The sequence below is a fragment of the Vipera ursinii genome (genome assembly GCF_947247035.1).
Source record: "Vipera ursinii genome assembly, chromosome: 6".
NCBI classification, from domain to species: Eukaryota; Metazoa; Chordata; class Lepidosauria; order Squamata; family Viperidae; genus Vipera; species Vipera ursinii.
In genome coordinates this window covers 3018180-3038547 of record NC_139515.1, presented here as the reverse complement: position 1 = coordinate 3038547, position 20368 = coordinate 3018180, and the positions used below count along the sequence as shown (strand labels likewise).

The 20368-nt window shown below is 45.3% G+C and overlaps 3 protein-coding genes across 3 annotated transcripts in view; 2 read left to right on the top strand and 1 right to left on the bottom strand.

Annotated features, from left to right (window-relative positions):
* Window positions 1-20368, top strand: part of SLC26A5 (solute carrier family 26 member 5) — a 306769-nt gene that overhangs the window by 130447 nt on the left and 155954 nt on the right. The window lies entirely within an intron of this gene.
* ARMC10 (armadillo repeat containing 10) lies at window positions 906-10647 on the bottom strand (the record flags this gene model as incomplete). Its single annotated transcript, XM_083366619.1, has 7 exons — window positions 906-2485; window positions 3409-3480; window positions 4030-4206; window positions 7979-8113; window positions 8777-8928; window positions 9877-10246; window positions 10525-10647. The coding sequence occupies 7 exons, from the start codon at window positions 10645-10647 to the stop codon at window positions 2228-2230; spliced, it is 1287 nt and encodes a 428-aa protein (XP_083222745.1). The 3' UTR covers window positions 906-2227.
* FBXL13 (F-box and leucine rich repeat protein 13) overlaps window positions 10646-20368 on the top strand; it is a gene marked incomplete at its 5' end in the record, with an annotated part of 50801 nt that continues 41078 nt past the window's right edge. Inside the window, 2 exons of the mRNA XM_083366618.1 lie at window positions 10646-10720; window positions 18278-18381. Coding sequence (XP_083222744.1) covers window positions 10646-10720; window positions 18278-18381 — 179 coding nt within the window. The remainder of the gene's footprint in view (window positions 10721-18277; window positions 18382-20368) is intronic.

Here is a 20368-nt window from a genome sequence, read left to right as displayed (position 1 = left end):
CGCCTGAGGCCTTCAAAGTTGTTGAATTGTAGGCTTTGCAATGAGTCTTCCAACATAGTTGCTGCTAAAGCACATTTTAAGGGAAATCCAGATCTTTACTGAAGGCTTACACACGGTTTACTTGCAAAAAATGGAAGCTTTGTTTTTTGAAATTATCCGTTGAATTTTGGAGAGCTCTAACATGAAAAAATGCCTGGTCTTGATTTGTGCTGCTGGCCCAAACGTGTGTTTGCATTGTGCAGCCACTGTTTTAATTGCTTGTTGTCCTTCCCCCAAAGACTTCTGTGGTTCGAGAATACGATTGGCAGATGTGACAAAAGCATTTTTGGTTTCTCCAAAATCTTTACTCCATCTCATTTTGTTTGGGCTTTTTTCCTTACGGCAACGGTGAAGTCCAAAAAACGGTAATTTTAACAACATGGCATGGAAATATAGGTATGGATGAAATCACTGATGACGGATGAATTTGTTCAGCGTTAAAAATATGAGCAAACGGGCTTGTGTGGACCTGCTACTTTGACAATAAATCCTTTGCCCCCAGAATGTTCTTAGCATGTTATCATTGAGATAGTACTCTTAAAGTGTTGGATGAAAAACGGAGTTCTAAGTTTGAATCCTCCATTCGGGATGAAAAATGGCAGGGCCAATTTATCCCAATCCTGGTTTTTTTTTTCAGCCCAAGCCACCTCAGAGAGTGATTGCTGTAGGTAAAATCGAAATCAGAAGCCTCTACAGATAGAGCTCAGCTTCACAGCAGTTCGTTTAGTAACAGTTCAAAGTTATAATGACGCTGAAAAAAAAGGTAACTTTTGACAGTATTTCATCTCAGAGCACGCACAGTCTTACTGCGCTGATAACCCAGGAGCAAACACAGTAAACAGTGGTCTATATTAAATGGTGGTTTATCTTACACTATCTACAGTATTATACACCAGGAACAATATACACACACATATTAATACAGCAGGATCCAACACTCAGCAGTTACAGCAGGGAACGGATGAGAGAAAGAACACATTAGCAGAGCCTTCCCTTTATACAAAGGCTCTTAAAGAGACACAGACCCTGCTGAGTCATTCCCATCATTATGTTACATTACATAAGCTGATTAGCTGTTAAATCATCACTTTGACATTTCACACCAGTGGCAGCATCCCCCACGGTCGTGTGATCAAACTTTGGATGCTTGGCAACTGGCTCCTATTTATGAGGGTGTCGCAGGGTCCCGGGATCTTCTCCTTGAACCCACCTGCCAGAATTCCTTAGGAGATGAGGTCTGAAGGAAGCCCCTTCTGGTGAAGCAAGTTGGGCAAGGCTAGGCAATCTTGGCTCTTTTATGATTCGTTGTCTTCAGCTCCCAGAATTCCTGAGCCAACGTGGCTCAGCTTGGAAACCTCTCCCTTTCCCCTCAGTGTGGCTGGCTCAGGGATTCTGGGAGTTGAGTCATAAAAGAGCCAAGGTTGCCTGCCCGAGCTAGACCAGTTGGGATGAGTTGGCTCCTCAGATACAGAACACAGAATAACAGAACTGGAAGGGACCTTGAAGGTCTTCTAGTCAAGTCCCCTGCTCCAGCAAGGAGACTTTATACCATCTCAGACAAATAGCTGTCCGGTTTCTTCTTAAAAGCCTCCAGCGATGAAGCACCCACAACCTCTGAAGGCAGGCTGTGGGTGCTTGGACCCATGTCATGTAGGCCTTTAATTCAGGACCCTGAATTGGATCCAGAAGCAGCACACGCAACAGTAGTGTTATATGTGCCACCCCTGGGGCCCCCCAGAAGTGACTGTGACAGCTTAGATCAGGATCCTCCAACCTTGGCAGCTTGGAAGACTTGTGGACTTCAACTCCCAGAATCCCCAACGCGGTATGGCTGGCTGAGGAATTCTGGGAGTTGAAGTCCACAAGTCTTCCAAGTTGCCAAGGTTGGAGACCCCCCCGGGCTTAGATGGGTAAAGACTCACAGCTCAAGATCACAAAGGTTGTCCTGAAATTCCAGATTATTTCAGGGTCCATGTGCTGATCCTTTGTGGACTTTATTTATTTATTTACTCGCAGAGATGAGGGCAGTACCACAGAGGCTAAAGGAAATGGCCACAGTTCTCCAGTTCGAAATGAGGAAAGTTTACACAGGTCGATAAAATAGCTATCGGGAGGCAGTCATTGATATGCCTTTTATGCCGTTCAGGATTTTGGACGTGGAATTAATTGAGGTTGACCTCTTTCGAGTTCAGCGCTGCTGGAGTATTAGCTTTGCAACTTGTTCTTTGACTTCTGCATCGTAATGATGTAGCAGGGATGCCAGTCTCTGAGTATATAGAGAATTGCCAGAGAGAGCAGAAAAAATCGAATCTTCATTGTACCGATTCTGGATAGCGTAAGCCTCCTCGTTTTTCATGGACTTCCTCAGGTTGGTGGCAAACGCAAGGACTCTGAGCAAAATATCTTTGTTTATGCAGCTGTCCAACAGAGATAAGAGAAGAGGCGCCTGGAAAGACATGGGGGGGGAAATGTAATTCACGTTCATTTTAACTTTAAAGAAACAATGTGAACTGTGGGAATGTATTGATTTAACAAAGTGCGTGCAGAGGAGAGAAGAGTAATATACTGCTTTGAGTGATCCCAATGGCTTCATAGACAAATTATATGTTGAGTCGCATCAGGGAGCATAATTCCTGGAAATGCATCGGTTTATTCATTACGCCTCCAAAAAAAAAATAATCTCTGGATTGCAGAGTACAGAATACAGCTAACGCAGTAGTGCAGGCTGACTCTGCCCACTGCTGGGAGTTCGATCCTGGCCTGCTCAAGGTTGACTCAGCCTTCTGTCCTTCCAAAGTCAGTAAAATGAGGACCCAGAGTGTTGGGCAAGAATAGGCTGACTCTGTAAACCGCTTCAACTCTGTAAAACACTGTGAAGTGGTATATAAATCTAAGTGCTATTGCTGTTGTTACTCCTAAAGTTATAATGCCCTTAAAACAGACAGGTGCCATAACTAAAGCTTACAATGATAGGTGCACATAGGTTTCAGAGGCTAAGCCACGAAGGGGCAAATGTTTTCCTTCAAAATCAGCAGGAATTCATAGTATAAGAAATAAAACCTGCAGGTTTTAGTGCAGGTTCGAGTCCCACCAGGCTCAAGGTTGACTCAGCCTTCCATCCTTCCGAGGTAGGTAAAATGAGGACCCAGATTGTTGGGGGCAATAAGCTGACTTTGTAATAATGCCGCTTGTGTGTGTGTGTGTGAAAGCCCTAATAAGCAGGCATATACATAGAATGAAGGCTACTGCTAAGCTTGTAAGCCTTCGGAGAAGGGCGGGATATAAATGGAATTAAAAAAAAACCACAAATGAACGAGTGAGGGGGAAAAAATCCAACAAGAAGGAGGCAAAGGATAGAAGTAGCTTTACCTGTGAATTAAGTAGAGGTTCTGCCATAGCTGGGTTTGCTGATAAGTTCACGAGGACTTTTAGGACTTGAACCTGTAAACATTGATAAAGGAATTCTCTGATTTGCCTATCGAATTAATATGAGATAGAAGTACCTTTGATTCACAGCTAAGATTTAAATGTAATAGATATTTTAGAACACGGCTTGCCTGGGCCGCGTTGAATGAATGGGCACAGGTAGTCCTCGACTTAGCAACGATCCATTTAGTGACCGGTCAAAGTTACAACAGCGGTAGAAAAAAAGTGACACGGCCGTTTTTCACACTTACGACCTGACGGTCACTCATCAAAATTCAGCCGCTTGGCAACCGACTCGTGCCTAGGAAGTTTGCAGTGCAACTTAACAACTGCTGCGATTCGCTTCACAAGTGCAGCAAGAAAATTCGTAAAACGGGGCAAAACCCACTTAACCCACGTCTCGCTTAGCAACGGAAAATTGGGGCTGAACTGTGGCCGCAAGTCGAGGACTACCTGTATTTAGTTTCAAGAGTAATTTCGACTTACACAAAGCATTAACCCCAAAGGCTAAACACTGAAAGATTCCCTTCTTCTTTTTCACGATAAAACAGCTGGCTTTTATACCTGAGTCCTCTCATTTCCTTCAAACAGCAAGTGCAGAAAACTGGGTATGAAGCTAGTCATCCGGTAATGATAGTCGCTCGTCACAGAAATGTTGGTTAAAAACCGAAGGGCGGCTAGCTGCAACTCAGAATTTACAGAAGATGTGTCCACTTCCTCACACACCTTGGTAATATAGATCTAAGGGATAGAACATACACACAGAAAATAGGTTTGCCAATATATTACCACAAAGCCACAGAGGTCTCGTGTACTTTGGCCATGTCAACGCGGGGGAATTCACGGCAGAAAGCAATTACGTTGGGAAGAGTTAGCGGCAAAAGGAAACCAGGCCGGCAAAGAACGTGGTGGCTGGATACAACTAAAGCGGACGCCAGCCAGAGTGCAGAACAGGGGTCCCCAACCCCCGCTCCATGGACCGGTACCGGGCCGCGGCATGCCAGCAACCGGTCCGCACGAACAAGCAAAGCCCCGTCCGTGGGATGCAGGCAGCATCCAAAACCACACGCTCTCCGGTCCGCGGAAAAATCTTTCTCCACGGAACCGGTCCCTGGTGCCCAAAAGGTTGGGGACCTCTGGCATAGAACAATTCAAAGGAAGAAGGAAGAACTGCTGACTATAGAAGAATGGACTTTAAAAGTTTCCAATTTGGCGGAAATGGCAAAGATTTCAGCGTATTTGAAAGACCAGTCGCAACAGAGATATATTGTGGAGTGGCGAAGATGGGTTGATTACATCCAGAATAAATATGGGACTAAAACGTTTCACCTAGCATTTGAATAAGTATTGGATTTATGTGATATATAAATTGCTTGTAGTTATTTTATTAAGAGTTAAAGTGCGATAGAATTTAATATTTTATTGTCGTTTGCATATTGTAGATTATGTTTGTTTGTATTTTTATACCCTGTATTTAGCTCTGGGAAGTCGGGGAGGGGGAGGGAAGGGAAGAGTTGGGGAGGTTTGGGGAGAGGGGAGGGGGTTGGGAGGGGTTTTGTTTTTTTAAAAAATGTACTGTAAAACTTTTCAATAAATGGATGGCATCACTGTCACCACTGTTGAAAGAAAAATCCTCAGGGTGCAGTCCAAGCCGGGAACAAACAAAATGGAGACTGCTTGAGAAAGAAAAAAAAGGCCTGATTCAATGTTTCTGTTTTTCGCAACAGCCAGGGTTTTCGTGAGTGAAACACTGCTTCTGTATTTCTTTTCCTGAGTTTTATTCCTGGGATTTGGGGGGAGGGGGGGCATTGTAAAAAGGATTGTGGGGAGGGAGGGTGCATTCTTACCACACCATCGAGCCACAGACGTTAACACTGCAAGATCGGTTTTTATACCAGGCCAGAAACAATGCTGCACATCAGGTGGCCTCATCTTCAGATGTTCAAAGTTGCATTAACACCAGTGTTGAGTCCCAGTTCTAACTAAATTAATATTTATATGGATTTGAGTCCAAGGCAGTAGATACATCTGACTTTCTCCTCTTTCTCCTCCATTCAGAAGGGGAAATCTTTCCCCGTCCAAGGAGATTCTCCGTCCTCCAGATCATGGTTGTCCCAAAGGGCTTTTCCAAGAGGCAGGTGCACTTTCTTTGGTGTTTTTCCTTGAAGACCATTCGCTTCTCATCCAAAGACGCTTCTTCAGTTCTTACTTCTGACTTCTCCAGAACTGAAGAAGCTCCTTGGATAAGAAGCGAAAGGTCTTCAAGGAAAAAAAACCAAACAAAGAAAGTGCAGCTGCCTCTTGAAAAAAAAAAAAAAACCTTTGGGAAAACCTTTTCCTCCTAATGTCCATTCTCAAAATCAGATCACCTGTTCCATACCAGACAGTTTTCCGGTTAAAGTGAAGATCTCGTATCAGTAAAAACGCCTGGTTGCTGACATTTTTGCTGTCGCTGATGGTTTTCAATTGTTTTTGTACAGGTGAAACTCGAAAAATTAGAATATGGTGCAAAAGTTCGTTTATTTCAGTAACGCAACTTGAAAGGGGAAACTAGTATATGAGATAAGACTCGTTACATGCAAAGCAAGATAGTTCGAGCCGTGATTTGTCATAATTGTGATGATTATGGGGCATTGCCAAGAGAAAGTTGAGAGACATGAGACCAAACAATGCAGAAGAGCTGAAGGCTGCTATTGAGGCATCCTGGTCTTCCATAACACCTCAGCAGTGCCACAGGCTATAGCTTCCATGCCACGCCGCATTGAGGCAGTAATTGCTGCAAAAGGGGCCCAAACCAAGTACTGAGTACATATGCATGCTTATACTTGTCAGAGGTCCGATATTGTTCTATGTACACTCCTTGTTTTACTGATTGCATGTAATGTTCTAATTTTCTGAGATTGTGGATTTGGGGTTTTCGTGAGCTGTACGCCATAATCATTACAATTATGACAAATCAGGGCTTGAACTATCTTGCTTTGCATGTAACGAGTCTATCTCATATATTAGTTTCCCCTTTTAAGTTGCATTACTGAAATAAATGAACTTTTGCACGATATTCTAATTTTTCGAGTTTCACCTGTATTTTGTATTTCTTAACGTTTATTCTTATCTCTATATTAGTAACCATCAGCCTGCGTGCCTAATGACAGGCTTCACTTTAATCATCCCTGTATTTAAGGAAGGTAAAGAAATATGACTCAGTTAATCATCACCCATAAAACCTCATCAGTATTTCAGTAATTTATCGGGAAAAGTGCAAGATGAGAACCTTATACAGAATATCAGAGCTGGAAGGGACCTTGGAGGTCTTCTAGTCCAACCCCCTGCTCAGGAAGGAGACCCTATACCATTTCAGACAAATGGTTGTCCAGTCTCTTCTTAAAAACCTCCAATGTTGGAGCCACCACAACTTCTGGTGGCAAGCTGTTCCACTGGTCAATTGTCCTCACAGTTAGGAAGTTTCTCCTTAATTAGATATTGCTTCTCTTCTTGATTAGTGTCCATCCATTGTTTCTTGGAACTAAAGAGCCTCCTGTTACTAGTAAGGAGAGTGCAAAAGTTGGGTTGAAACTAAACATTAAGAAAACCATGATCATGGCATCCGGCCCTCTCAATTCCTGGCAAATAGATGGGGAAGAAGTGGAGGTAGGGACAGATTTTATTTTCCTGGGCTCCAAGATCACCGCAGATGGGGACTGCAGCCAAGAAATTAAAAGACGCTTACTCCTCGGGAGGAAAGCCATGGCAAATCTAGACAGCACACTAAAAAGCAGAGACATCACCCTGTCAACAAAAATCCGTATAGTCAAGGCCATGGTCTTCCCAGTTGCAATGTATGGCAGTGAAAGCTGGACCGTAAGAAAGGCTGAGGGTCAAAGAATGGAGGCCTTTGAACTCTGGTGCTGGAGAAGACTCCTGCGAGTCCCTTGGACTGCAAGGTGATCAAACTGGTCAGTCCTAGAGGAGATCAACCCTGACTGCTCTTTAGAAGGCCAGATCCTGAAGCTAAAACTCAAATACTTTGGCCACCTAAGGAGAAGGAAGGACTCACTGGAGAAGAGCCTAATGCTGGGAAAGGTTGAGGGCAATAGAAGAAGGGGACGACAGAGAATGAGGTGGCTGGATGGAGTCACTGAAGCAGGAGGCGTGACCTTAAATGGACTCCAGAAGATGGTAGAGGACAGGAAGGCCTGGAGGAACGTTGTCCATGGGGTCGCGATGGGTCGGACACGACTTCGCAGCTAACAACAACAATTGTTTCTTGTCTTGCCTTCATTCACACACATTCTTTTGAGGTCACCGTGCCCTGAGAATAACCGTTTTAACTCCCATAATAAGTCTCCTGACTGTTGTAAACGGAAAGGGAGTTTATAATTTATTTTTTAAAAATGACCATGCTAAATAATATTCAACTGATCAATATCGCACGTAAGAACACAACCAGTAATCTCACTGCATTAAGTACTTTGTTCGTACGCATTTTCGTTACACGGTGTTATTTTAAGCTTACCTTTAATTCCTCCTGATTTTTAGGATTCATACTCAGATTATTGAGTGCATTAAGGGCTTTCTGTTTAACATTGGTGGCGGGAACTGAAAGCATTTTTCCAATCACAGACAGGCCACCTAAATTCCGAATGGTATCCTACAAATTATATAAAGAGAAAAATATCATATAAAACCATCTTAATTCCTAAAGTCCAAAAAACAACAACAACAACCCCACCTCGTTTAAAGGATGGGAACTCGCCCATGTCAACTACACTTCTCCGTGACTTATAAAAGTAACTGCTCTTAATAGCTGGGTTATTTGGAAATAAAAGTTTAAAGATTAATAACGCAAAGGAGGTAAAACATGATCACATATCATATGACCACACGATCATTTTGATCATATGAACATTTTGAAATAAGCCAGCCTGGCTGAGGAATTCTGGGAGTTGAAGTCCACAAGTCTTCAAAGTCGCCATGTTTGGAGACCCCTGCTGGCTGAGGAATTCTGGGAGTCGAAGTCCACAAGTCTCCAAAGTCGCCATGTTTGGAGACCCCTGCTGGCTGAGGAATTCTGGGAGTTGAAGTCCACAAGTCTCCGAAGTCGCCATGTTTGGAGACCCCTGCTGGCTGAGGAATTCTGGGAGTCGAAGTCCACAAGTCTCCGAAGTCGCCATGTTTGGAGACCCCTGCTGGCTGAGGAATTCTGGGAGTTGAAGTCCACAAGTCTCCGAAGTCGCCATGTTTGGAGACCCCCTGTATTACAGCCTTCACTGCTCTTTTCTCTTGTGGAATGAAAACAAGGCACAACACTTACTTGATTGACAGAGAAGGCTGCGCTGTTGCTCAAGGTAACCAAGATCTGTTCTTGAACCAAAGTGTCTTCTGTAGACTCCAGGAGACCAAGAAGACCCTTGATCTGATGCAGCTCCAGAACGCCATGGGGTGATTTTGAAAGCTCGGCGCCCCCTAAGGTTAGAAAATAAAGATTACACCTCTCTCATTTTTCTGCAGAAATATCGGTGACCACAACAGAGCCAACATTTCTGTGGCTAAGCGAGACCGTCGTCAAGTGAGTTTTTTGTCCCATTTTACAACCTTCCCTGCCGCAGTCCTTAAGGGAGTCACTGCACTTGTTAATTTAGTAACAGCAATTTAGTAATAGAATGGCAAACCCCACTTTAAGTCGGGGGGGTGGTGTGGTCTTCAAAGCTGGCCCTTTTATGGCTCCTGGACTTCAACTCCCAGAATTCCTCAGCCAGCAGGGGTCTCCAAACATGGTGACTTTGGAGACTTGTGGACTTCGACTCCCAGAATTCCTCAGCCAGCAGGGCTCTCCAAACATGGCGACTTTGGAGACTTGTGGATTTCAATTCCCAGAATTCCTCAGCCAGCAGGGGTCTCCAAACATGGCGACTTTGGAGACTTGTGGACTTCGACTCCCAGAATTCCTCAGCCAGCAGGGGTCTCCAAACATGGCGACTTTGGAGACTTGTGGATTTCAATTCCCAGAATTCCTCAGCCAGCAGGGGTCTCCAAACATGGCAACTTTGGAGACTTGTGGACTTCAACTCCCAGAATTCCTCAGCCAGGCTGGCTTATTTCAAAATGGCTGGCTGAGGAATTCTGGGAGTTGAAGTCCAGGAGTCACAAAAGGGCCGAGTGTGAAGACCCCAGCCCTAGGCAGCGACTCACTTAACAGAAAGGTCGCAAAACGGGGCAAAACCTAAGTAAGCAACACCTCACTTAGCAGCAGAAACGCGGGGCTCAATCGGAGCCGCCAGTCGAGGACTTGTCTGTATAGCTGGGGAACCCAGCAAAAGGCATCACACGTGTCCTTTGGGCGTGTGAAAGCGGGGGTGGGGGTGGGAAACACGTGGATCCCAAAGGAGGGAAAGGCGGTGGGTGGGATCTGACCTTTCGGGGCGCCCCCCAAAGGAGCCCGGTCGGGGCTGGGCAACCCGGGAGCCCGCGAGGCTTCTCCGCCTCCACCGGGGTCGTCCGGCCGCCCTTCCAAGCCCCCCGACCCGGGGGAGGCTCGTCCGCCGCTCCGCCTGGAAGTCGCCCGGGAAAGGACATAGGCGACCCCCGCCGCAGCCGCCGCCAAGCCCACCAAGCCAGCCCGCCACTTCCAACCGGCCGCCTCCTGCATGGCAGGCAGGACACGTGTTCCTCCCGGAAACGGGATTTGCAGCACGTGGGAAAGCCACGCCTTCCGCTGCAGGCGGGTCAGCCGAGCTCCGCCTCCGGGCCGGTGGGAAGGTTGGACCCCGAGGGTCCCCTTCGACTAGCCGGGTTTGTGCAATGGGCGGAGGAAGGGGCTTTGGACACACACACACACACACACACACACACACACACACACACACACACACACACACAGACACACCCCTGCCCGGGGCTGAAGACTCGGGCTTCCCACGGCTGGCCTCCAATTCACCTCCCCGCTTCCCATCCCCACGCCGGGAGGGGACTGGCGCGCGGCACGCCGCGTTCACACGTGCGCCGGAGGGGAGCAACGCGTGTCTGGCGCGCGGGGTCGGGGTGGGCCCCCCTCCCGCGCACTAGAGCCGGAGCGGCCGTTGGGAGCGGGGGCGGTGGTCGGCCGCCTTCCCAGCTGTCCCGGCCGCTGGGTGGTTGTGGGTGGGCAGCGGGTCTTCCCACCCCATCCCCCCCCGGGCTCGCCATGCCCGTTCTTCAGAATGGGGACCCCACCTTGCGGGTCTACTTCCAGAAATACGCAATCCCGGACATCTACGAGGTAAAGAAGCCGCCTTGAAGCTTCTCTTGGGGGGGGGGTTCAAGGCTGACCCGGGTTGCCTGCAAGCTCAGAGACCCCCCCCACTTTGGCCGGTCCTGAAAGGATTGGAAAAGTGGGGAGTTGAATGGGGTCCTCGCGGCTTTCCTGGCCGACGTCTCGGTACCCAACGAGGTTACAGCGTCAGGGCTTGAAGGAGGGGTGGGGAACATGGGCACGAGAGTGAATCTGTCTTTTTCCCTTGACTTGGCTTGTCAGGAGGTCGCAAAAGGGGATCCCGGGATCCCGGGAGCGTCATAAATAGGAGTCAATTGCCAAGCGCCAGGGTTTTAATCCCGGGATGATGCCGCTAAGGGTCGTTAAGTGTGAAAAACGGTCGTGTCGCTTTTTTTCAACGCCGTTGTAACTTCGAATTCACTAAACCAGGGGTAGGCAACCTCGGCTCTTTTATGACTCGTGGACTTCAACTCCCAGAATTCCTGAGCCAGCTATGCTGGCTCAGGAATTCTGGGAGTTGAAGTCCACGAGTCATAAAAGAGCCGAGGTTGCCGACCCCTGCACTAAACGAACCGTTGTAAGTCGGATGTTTTGTATCTAGCAGGGGTCTTCAAGCTTGGCCCTTTGATGACTCGTGGACTTCAACTCCCAGAATTCCTCAGCCAGAGTGCCTAGCTGAGGAATTTGAGGAGTTGAAGTCCACAAGTCATCAAAGGGCCAAGCTTGAAGACCCCCCCCTCCCAGAATTCCTCAGCCGGGCACGCTGGCTGAGGAATTCTGGGAGTTGAAGTCCACGAGTCATCAAAGGGCCAAGTTTGAAGACCCCCCCTCCCAGAATTCCTCAGCCGGGCACGCTGGCTGAGGAATTCTGGGAGTTGAAGTCCACGAGTCATCAAAGGGCCAAGTTTGAAGACCCCTCCCAGAATTCCTCAGCCAGAGTCCCTAGCTGAGGAATTTGGGGAGTTGAAGTCCACAAGTCATCAAAGGGCCAAGTTTGAAGACCCCCCCCCTCCCAGAATTCCTCAGCCAGGCACGCTGGCTGAGGAATTCTGGGAGTTGAAGTCCACGAGTCATCAAAGGGCCAAGTTTGAAGACCCCCCCTCCCAGAATTCCTCAGCCGGGCACGCTGGCTGAGGAATTCTGGGAGTTGAAGTCCACGAGTCATCAAAGGGCCAAGTTTGAAGACCCCTCCCAGAATTCCTCAGCCAGAGTCCCTAGCTGAGGAATTTGGGGAGTTGAAGTCCACAAGTCATCAAAGGGCCAAGTTTGAAGACCCCTCCCAGAATTCCTCAGCCGGGCACGCTGGCTGAGGAATTCTGGGAGTTGAAGTCCACGAGTCATCAAAGGGCCAAGTTGGAAGACCCCTCCCAGAATTCCTCAGCCAGGCATGCTGGCTGAGGAATTCTGGGAGTTGAAGTCCACGAGTCATCAAAGGGCCAAGTTGGAAGACCCCTCCCAGAATTCCTCAGGCAGGCATGCTGGCTGAGGAATTCTGGGAGTTGAAGTCCACGAGTCATCAAAGGGCCAAGTTTGAAGACCCCTGGCACGTATCTAATTAATTACAACCCTTAGGAGTCTGATTTCCCTCTAGCCTGGCCTGCTTTTAACTTAGGAGCAATACTGACCAGGCCTTGGTAGGTTTCTCTGGTTGAGTCCACAGCAAGAAAATAACTTTGGTCCCTCAAGTAAGGTTTTGTGGGGGAAGAAAATACCAGCCAGCATTGTGCTGCAGCTGCCAAAAAAGCCAACACAATCCTAGGCTGCCTCGACAGAGGGATAGAATCAGGATCAGGTGAAGTGTTAATCCCACTTTACAAGGCCTTGGTAAGGCCACACTTGGAATACGGCATCCGGTTTTGGTCACCACAATGTGAAAAAGATGTGGAGACTCTGGAAAGAGGGCCGAGAAGAGCAACGAAGAGGATCAGGGGGCTGGAGGCTAAAACATAAGGAACGGTTGGTGGAATTGGGAATGTCTAATTTAATGAAGAGAAGGGCGAGGGGGGACAGGATAGCAGTCTTCCAGTATCTCAGGGGCTGCCCCAAAGAAGAGGGAGTCAAGCTATTCTCCAAAGCGCCCGAAGGCAGGAGAAGAAGCAACGGATGGAAACTCATCAAGGAGAGAAGCAACCTAGAACTCAGGAGAAACTTCCTGACAGTTAGAACAACTAACCAGTGGAACAACCTGCCTCCAGAAGCTGTGAATGCTCCAACACTGGAAATTTTTAAGAAGAGACTGGACAGCCATTTGTCTGAAATGGGTATAGGGCAGGGGTAGGCAACCTCGGCTCTTTTATGACTCGTGGACTTCAACTCCCAGAATTCCTGAGCCAGCCACGCTGAGGGGAAAGGGAGAGGTTTCCAAGCTGAGCTGTGCTGGCTCAGGAATTCTGGGAGTTGAAGTCCACGAGTCATCAAAGAGCCAAGGTTGCCTAACCCTGGCCTAGGCCTAGGCCGCTTTATGACTCGTGGACTTCAACTCCCAGAATTCCTGAGCCAGCCACGCTGAGGGGAAAGGGAGAGGTTTCCAAGCTGTGCTGTGCTGGCTCATGAATTCTGGGAGTTGAAGTCCACGAGTCATAAAAGAGCCGAGGTTGCCTACCCCTGGTATAGGGTCTCCTGTTTGAGCAGGGGGCTGGACTAGATGACCTCCGAGGTCCCCACCAGGGATGACGATGAAGAGTGCGAGGCTTTGTTTACATCACAAATACCTAATTTTATCCAGCCATAGCTGGATTTTGCCCTTAACTGATGGCATCTGGAAAAACAGCAGGCCGAGAAAGACGGTACGCCGTGTTCCTCGAGAATTTGGATTGTGTTGGCTTTGAAGCGAACTCCGCTTTATAAACCTGAACTTCATTAACGAAATCACTAAATCATCCTATTTGGATCTAAACCTGGCTAGATGGGCCAATATGTGGATATAAATCAAAGCCGTCATCTGTACCATAAAGAAAAGAAAACAATCATTCAGCGCTAAAAGAACAACACCCAATGGTATTTTATCGTTTTTTTCAAAAGAAGAGTTTTGTCTTTCCTATTCGTCTTAGGATTTTCCAAAATAAAAATAAAATAACAGGCTGTAGATAGAAAATATCTTCACCTGTGCACAGAAAAGGGGCTCAGGGTATCTTGGAGTTTTGCCTAAAGCAAACACTTATTATATTTTATTTTTATTTTTTTAGAAAATATCTTCACCTGTGCACAGAAAAGGGGCCCAGGGTATCTTGAAGTTTTGCCTAAAGCAAACACTTACTATATTTTATTTTTATTTTTTAATAAGCAGTTTTTTGTGTCAGTAGCTTCAGGCCCCCCCCTTTTTTAAATGTGTTTTTCCAGCTTTAAGCTTTTCAAATTCCTTCCCAATCAAGAACTCTACTCGTATCCTGTCCTACTTTTTAGCCAGAAGGCACATCCTAAGAACGTGTCGCTGATCGAAATATTAAACCCTGCTATCGTTGTAAAATACAGGTGGTCCTTGAATTAGGACCACATTTGAGCCCAAGATTTCCGTTGCTAAGTGTGACGGTTGAGTTTTGCTCCACCTTTCTCGCCCCCGTTGTTAAGGTTAGTAAGACAATTGACTTTGCTTGTCAGGAGGTCACAAGAACGAGGCCCCAGGATCCTGGGACATCGCAACCGTCACAAATATGGACATCCGAATTTTGACCGCGTGAACACGGGGATGCTGCTGTGGTCGTCAGGGCGAAAAACAACGGTCATAAGTCGCATTTTCCAGCTTGATGTTGAAACTTCAAGCCATCCCTAAAGGAATGGCTGTCAGTCCAGGATTGTCCGTAAGGTCTGAGAAAAAAATATATATGGAATTTTGTTTGTCAGATTTAGAAACCGCTCAACTCCCCCACCGGAGCGACTGTGGGTGGTGTAAAATTTAAAAATATAACACCTTTGCGTAAATATTACCGCTTAGGAAGTTCACGTTGGATGTTTGTACAACATTTGCCTGAGATGGAGAAAAGGGAGATGCTTGTTAACTTGAGTTTTGCCCCATTTTGTGAGCTTTCGAGCCATAGTTGTGGGTCACTGCATTTCTTAAATTAGTGCAAAACATAATAGAATAAAATAGACTAGACTAGAATATGGAATGGAGTGGATTTAGAATTAGAATAGAATAGAATAGAATGAGGGAATAGAATAGAAATATAGAATAGAATAGAATAGAATAGAATAGAAATATAGAATAGAATAGAATAGAATAGAATTACAGAATAGAATAGAATAGAATTTAGAATAGAATTTAGAATAGAATAGAATAGAATGAGGGAATAGAATAGAAATATAGAATAGAATAGAAGTACAGAATAGAATAGAAAATATAGAATAGAATAGAAATAGGGAATAGAATAGAAATACAGAATAGAATGGAATGGAATGGAATAGAAGCTAGAAGGGACCTTGGAGGTCTTCTAGTCCAGCCCCCAGTTCAAGCAGGAGAACCTATCCTGTCTCAGACAAGTGACTCTTCTTAAAAAAATCCCAGTGATGGAGCACCCATGACTTACAGCACTTCGTTTAGTGACCAAAGTTACAACCACACTGAAAAAATGACCGATGACTGACACCATGAGCTTTGCAGCACCCCTAGGATCACATGATCAAAATTCCGACGCTTGGCAACCGAGTCATATTTACGATGGTCGCAGCGTCCCGGGGTGTGTGTGACGTGATGCCCTTTGGCGACCTTCTGACAAAGTCAATGGGGGAAGCCAGATCCACTTAACAACAAGTTCGCTAACCTAACTGTAGCGACTTCCCTTAACAACTCCGCCAAGACAGGTTGTAAAGTAGGGCAAGAGTTGCTTAAGATGGGTCTCGCTTAGCAACAGAAATTTTGGGCCCAGCAGTGGTCGTAAGTCGAGGGAACCGCCTACCTGCATTTTGGGCTAAAGCATCTGGAAAACATTCAGCGGTCCCAACGATAAAATCCGAATGGCTTGTCCTACGACATTTATCGGAAGGATGAAAAACGTACAGCGGATGTATTGCAGTGAAACGATAAGCAGTACGAAACACGCCCTGCTGTTATTAATTTGCTAACTGGCTCGAGATGATGATTAGTAGTGATGAATGAAGTAAGATATTTGGCCAGTCAGTGGCAATTGGAGATTTATAACCCAGTTTACTAATCCACGTGGAATTTCATGGGAACAAAACAAAACACCTTAAAACAAGAGAATTTGTTTGCCGTCCCACCCTTTGATTCAAGGAGGTTTCCAGTAAGCCATTAAGGCTTCGCTTTTCTCTCAGGCAAAAAAGTGTGTGTGTGTGTGGGGGGGGGACACGCACGATGGCAGAGTGGTTAAAGATGCCAAGAGCTGACAGACCGGGTTGGAGACCCCAACGCCGCGAGACGGGGTGAGCTCCCGTTCTTTGCTCCAGCTCCTACCTGCCTAGCAGTTCGAAAGCACGCAAATGCGAGCAGATAAATAGGTACCACTTACCTCGTCTGTGTGCCTCGGCATACAGTCACGCGAGCCACATGGCTACTGGGAAGGTTTTCCGACAATGATGGCTTTTTTGGCTAAGAAATGCAGATGAGCACCGTAGAGTCGGACCCAACTGGACAGGGGAAAGATTTGGATCATCAGGCATTGGATTGTGTTGTCAGAGAACATTTGGAGAAATGGCGTTTCTACGGAAAGAAAAAAAGCAAAAATTACGGTCCAGTCCAGTAGAGGGCGCTGTTGGCAATCTTAAAGCATCTTATCTGTGTAAATTAATATTTAAGAAGTATTTGCACTGCCAAGTTTGCCTTTGACTTCCTCATTTCACTCAGAAATGCACTTTGGTTGCTAATTGAAATCAGTGGGAACTTACAACATGATTCTTTCTTGAACGGTGTTTTTGCTGTTCTATTCAACCGGGATTATTAATATTTTTTTTTTGCGGCTACTCTTATAAGTGAAATTGACATAGGAACGACATGTCATCGCGCCCGTCAGGTGATGTAGTTAAACTGATGGTTTTTGTTTAAACCGCTGTGCCTTTTAGGTGTTGTAATATGTGTTAAAAAGTTAAAGCGAAAAATGAAAAGCTGATCCTTTTTTTTTCTTCCAGACAACCTACAAGCAAAACGGAAAAAATATATATGATTCTTTCAATTTTAGTTCATCGGGAAAATAAAAGGAGTAGTAACAAGGCCATTTTGGGCCCAGGGAGTCCTTTGTTGTCAATGTACAAACATGTATAGATTGAGATTGGCTGAGCCTCCCTTCGTGCCCCCACCCCCAACTCACAGTGACACCAAACCCTCCATCTTGTTACACCACGTGAGCTAATTGCACAACACACCGGCCTCGCAAGTCAATCATACATAAAATTTATAAAATTATTGCCCGTTCAAGACCCTAACAGCCCATGGATAAAAGCTGTTCTTCAGCCTGTTGGTACGGCTGGCTATACTCCTGCATCTGCTACCCGATGGTGGGAGAGTAAAGAGGTACCGACCAAGGTGTGAGTTGTCCCTGAGAATTTTCCTTACTCTTCCAAGGCAGCGGGCCCTGGCGAGGTCATCCAGTGGTGTCAGGGGACAGCCCACAATGTCTTGTGCTGTGCTCACTACCCTCTGTAATGCTTTCCTATCCGCGGCTGTCAGACCAGCATACCAAACCACAATACAGCGCGAGAGGACGCTCTCTATAGTAGACCGGTAAAAGAGGGTCATTAGCCGTTGTTCTACTTACAACACTTCATTTAGTGAGCGTTCAAAGTTAACGACGACACTGAAAAAAGTGGCTTGTGACTGTTTTTCACAGTTACAACCTTTGTAACTCTGAAACTTCCCAGGATCATGTATCCTGTAACTTCCTAGGATCATGTGATCAGAATTCAGAGGCTCGGCAACTGGCGTGTACTTCTGTCGGTTGCCGTGTCCCAGAGGTCACGTGATTCCCCCTTTGGTGGCCTTCTGACAAGCAAAATCAATGGGGAAGCCAGATTCACTTAACAACCGGGTCACTGTCTTTATCAACCGCAGTGGTTCACTTAAGAATGGAAATGGTTGTAAAATGGAGCAAAACTCGCTTAACAAATGTCTCGCTTAACGACAGAAACATTGGGCTCAATTGTAGTCATAAGTCAAGGACTACCTGTATTGTAATAAACCGGTTAAAAAAAACCACGATTAAGAAAGAAAATAAAAATATTCTCAGTAAAATATTTTGGCAATTAGATAATACCTCAGTTTCCTAGCCTTTACAATTATAATCTTTGTTAATACTCTTAAGAAAGGACAATTACACAATGCTTGTAGTCTTGAGTAGTGCTGTAACAATCCAGCAGGCTGGTAGCCTCTAACATATTTGCAAATTTAGGATGGCTTAAAATTTCATGAACCAAAGTTCCTGTTGTGATATAAACCTCAGCAACGAACGGGAATAAATCTTGAAGTAAAATAAAAATAAAATAAAATGTTGAATTCTTTTAATAAAAATATAAAATATTCTAACAAAAAAGGACTAGCATCTAAAAACAACTTTACTCTCTTGTTAAATAACGTATTTTATTAATTAACACTCTATTTCTTGATATATTTTTTTGCAGGCCCTGTTAGGTGGTTTATTAGTTATGTGTCCAGAAGATCCACTCAGATTTTTAGAAGAAAAAATTAAAGAAATGATGGAAAAAGGTTTATATGGTATTATATGGTATGTAGAAGAGGTTTGCGTTGCTTAAAAATATTGGTAACGTATTTGAAATCGATATGGGGAAATATTAATTTTTGTAAACTAGTTTGACTGCAACAATGTAAAGTAATAAATGAGTTATTAGCTCAATAATAGTATATCAAATGTCAACAGCCAATAAATATTCTGAATGTCTATTAGCAAGACGTCTAAATAATCTGAATTAATATTATTTCATATTTAGTCATTGGTCTTCAGAACTGAAATAGGAGAATCTAAATAAAATATTTCCAGTTCTTGGGAACCGGAGTCAAATCTGAATTGCTAAATGTAGAAACTAAAGTCAGTGGTACAAAAAAAAAAAAACCTGATAGAAGGATTTTCAAATTTTCATGCTGCACTGGTCATATTTACTGTTTTCTTATTTTGAATCTAGCAAGCATTCACATTTGCAGAAAAAAAGTTTTTAACTTTACATGGTGCAAAGATCACAATAGCTGGTCCAGGAGTTAATCGAAAGATGCAAACTTCTTACTGTTCTGGGGCACTAAACTTTTCAGTGCAGTGATATACATCTTTGTAACATTCGCATTCATTGGAGATACACTAATATGAATAATAAGCTGTTGTTTCTTGGGTTGTGGTCAAGACGTTTATCAATATTTGAGGGGCTGTCTCAGAAAAGGAGGTGTCAGGCTATTCTCCAAAGCGCCTGGACAAGAAGCAACGGATGGAAACTAACCAAGGAGAGAAGCAACCTTGGTGGAGCCTTGGTGGAGCCGTGGCCTAATGCCTCCTTAAGTAACACCAGCTGCCTGCAACTAGTGCAGGTTCGCGTCCCACCAGGCTCAAGGTTGACTCAGCCTTCCATCCTTCCGAGGTAGGTAAAATGAGGACCCAGATTGTTGGGGGCAATTAAGCTGACTTTGTAATAATGCCGCTTGGGGGGGGGGTGAAAGCCCTAATAAGCAGGCATATACATAGAATGAAGGCTACTGCTAAGCTTGTAAGCCGCCCTGAGTCTTCGGAGAAGGGCGGGATATAAATGGAATTAAAATAAATAAAAAAACCTAGAATGAAGGAGAAACTTCCTGACATTTAGAACAATTAACCAGTGGAACTCCTTGCCTCCAGAAGTTGTGGATGCTCCAACACTGGAAGATTTTAAGAAGAGACTGGATTCTCTGATACGGTATAGCCCGGTTCTCCTGCCTGAGCAGGGGGTTGGACTAGAAGACCTCCAAGGTCCCTTCCAACTTCGTTATTCTGTACATTTCATGCTTAAGGATATTGTTTTTGAGTGTGAGTGTCACTTCATTCTTTTCCATGGCCTCACGCTATAACGGGCGCATCAAATGATAAATCTAATTTAAAGGGGTTCACGCCAGTCAACCTAAGGTTGACTTTCTAATATTTTGAATTTAACGCAGGTGGTCCTTGTTTAACAGCGGTAGTTGAGACTGGTAATTGAGACACGGTCGTTAAAACATGATATCACAGGACCACGTTGATTTATGATGGCAATGCCAGCAGACCTGGCGGCTGTCGTTAAGTGAAAATCCGACGTGGGTCACAGCCTTCCACGGTCACAAAATTTGTGAACTCCTGCCAGCTTCCTTGTTGACTTTGCTTGTCATTGAAGGTTGCAAATGGCGATCAGACAACCGCCATCCATTGTGCGGAAGTTGTCGTGGCCACAGTTACAAGGAGCGATCCGTCCAGGGCCATTGTTAACTTTTAACAGTGGTCATTCAGCGAGGACTTTGTTTTTGACACCGACACTCTGCAGTTTGCTTTTGTTCAAGCTTCTCACGCTACGTGTTTCTCTTGATTTCTTTTTTTTAAAAAAGAAATATTTTATCGAAGTTTATTATAACACAAAAGGCAATGGAAAACATTTTCCACTGTGTCCCATGTTTCTTGTAAAGCAAGAAGTTCCACAGACTTGTGTGTGTGTGTGTGGGGGGGGAAATAGACACTCGAAAGATAAGGAACATAAAAAAAAAAT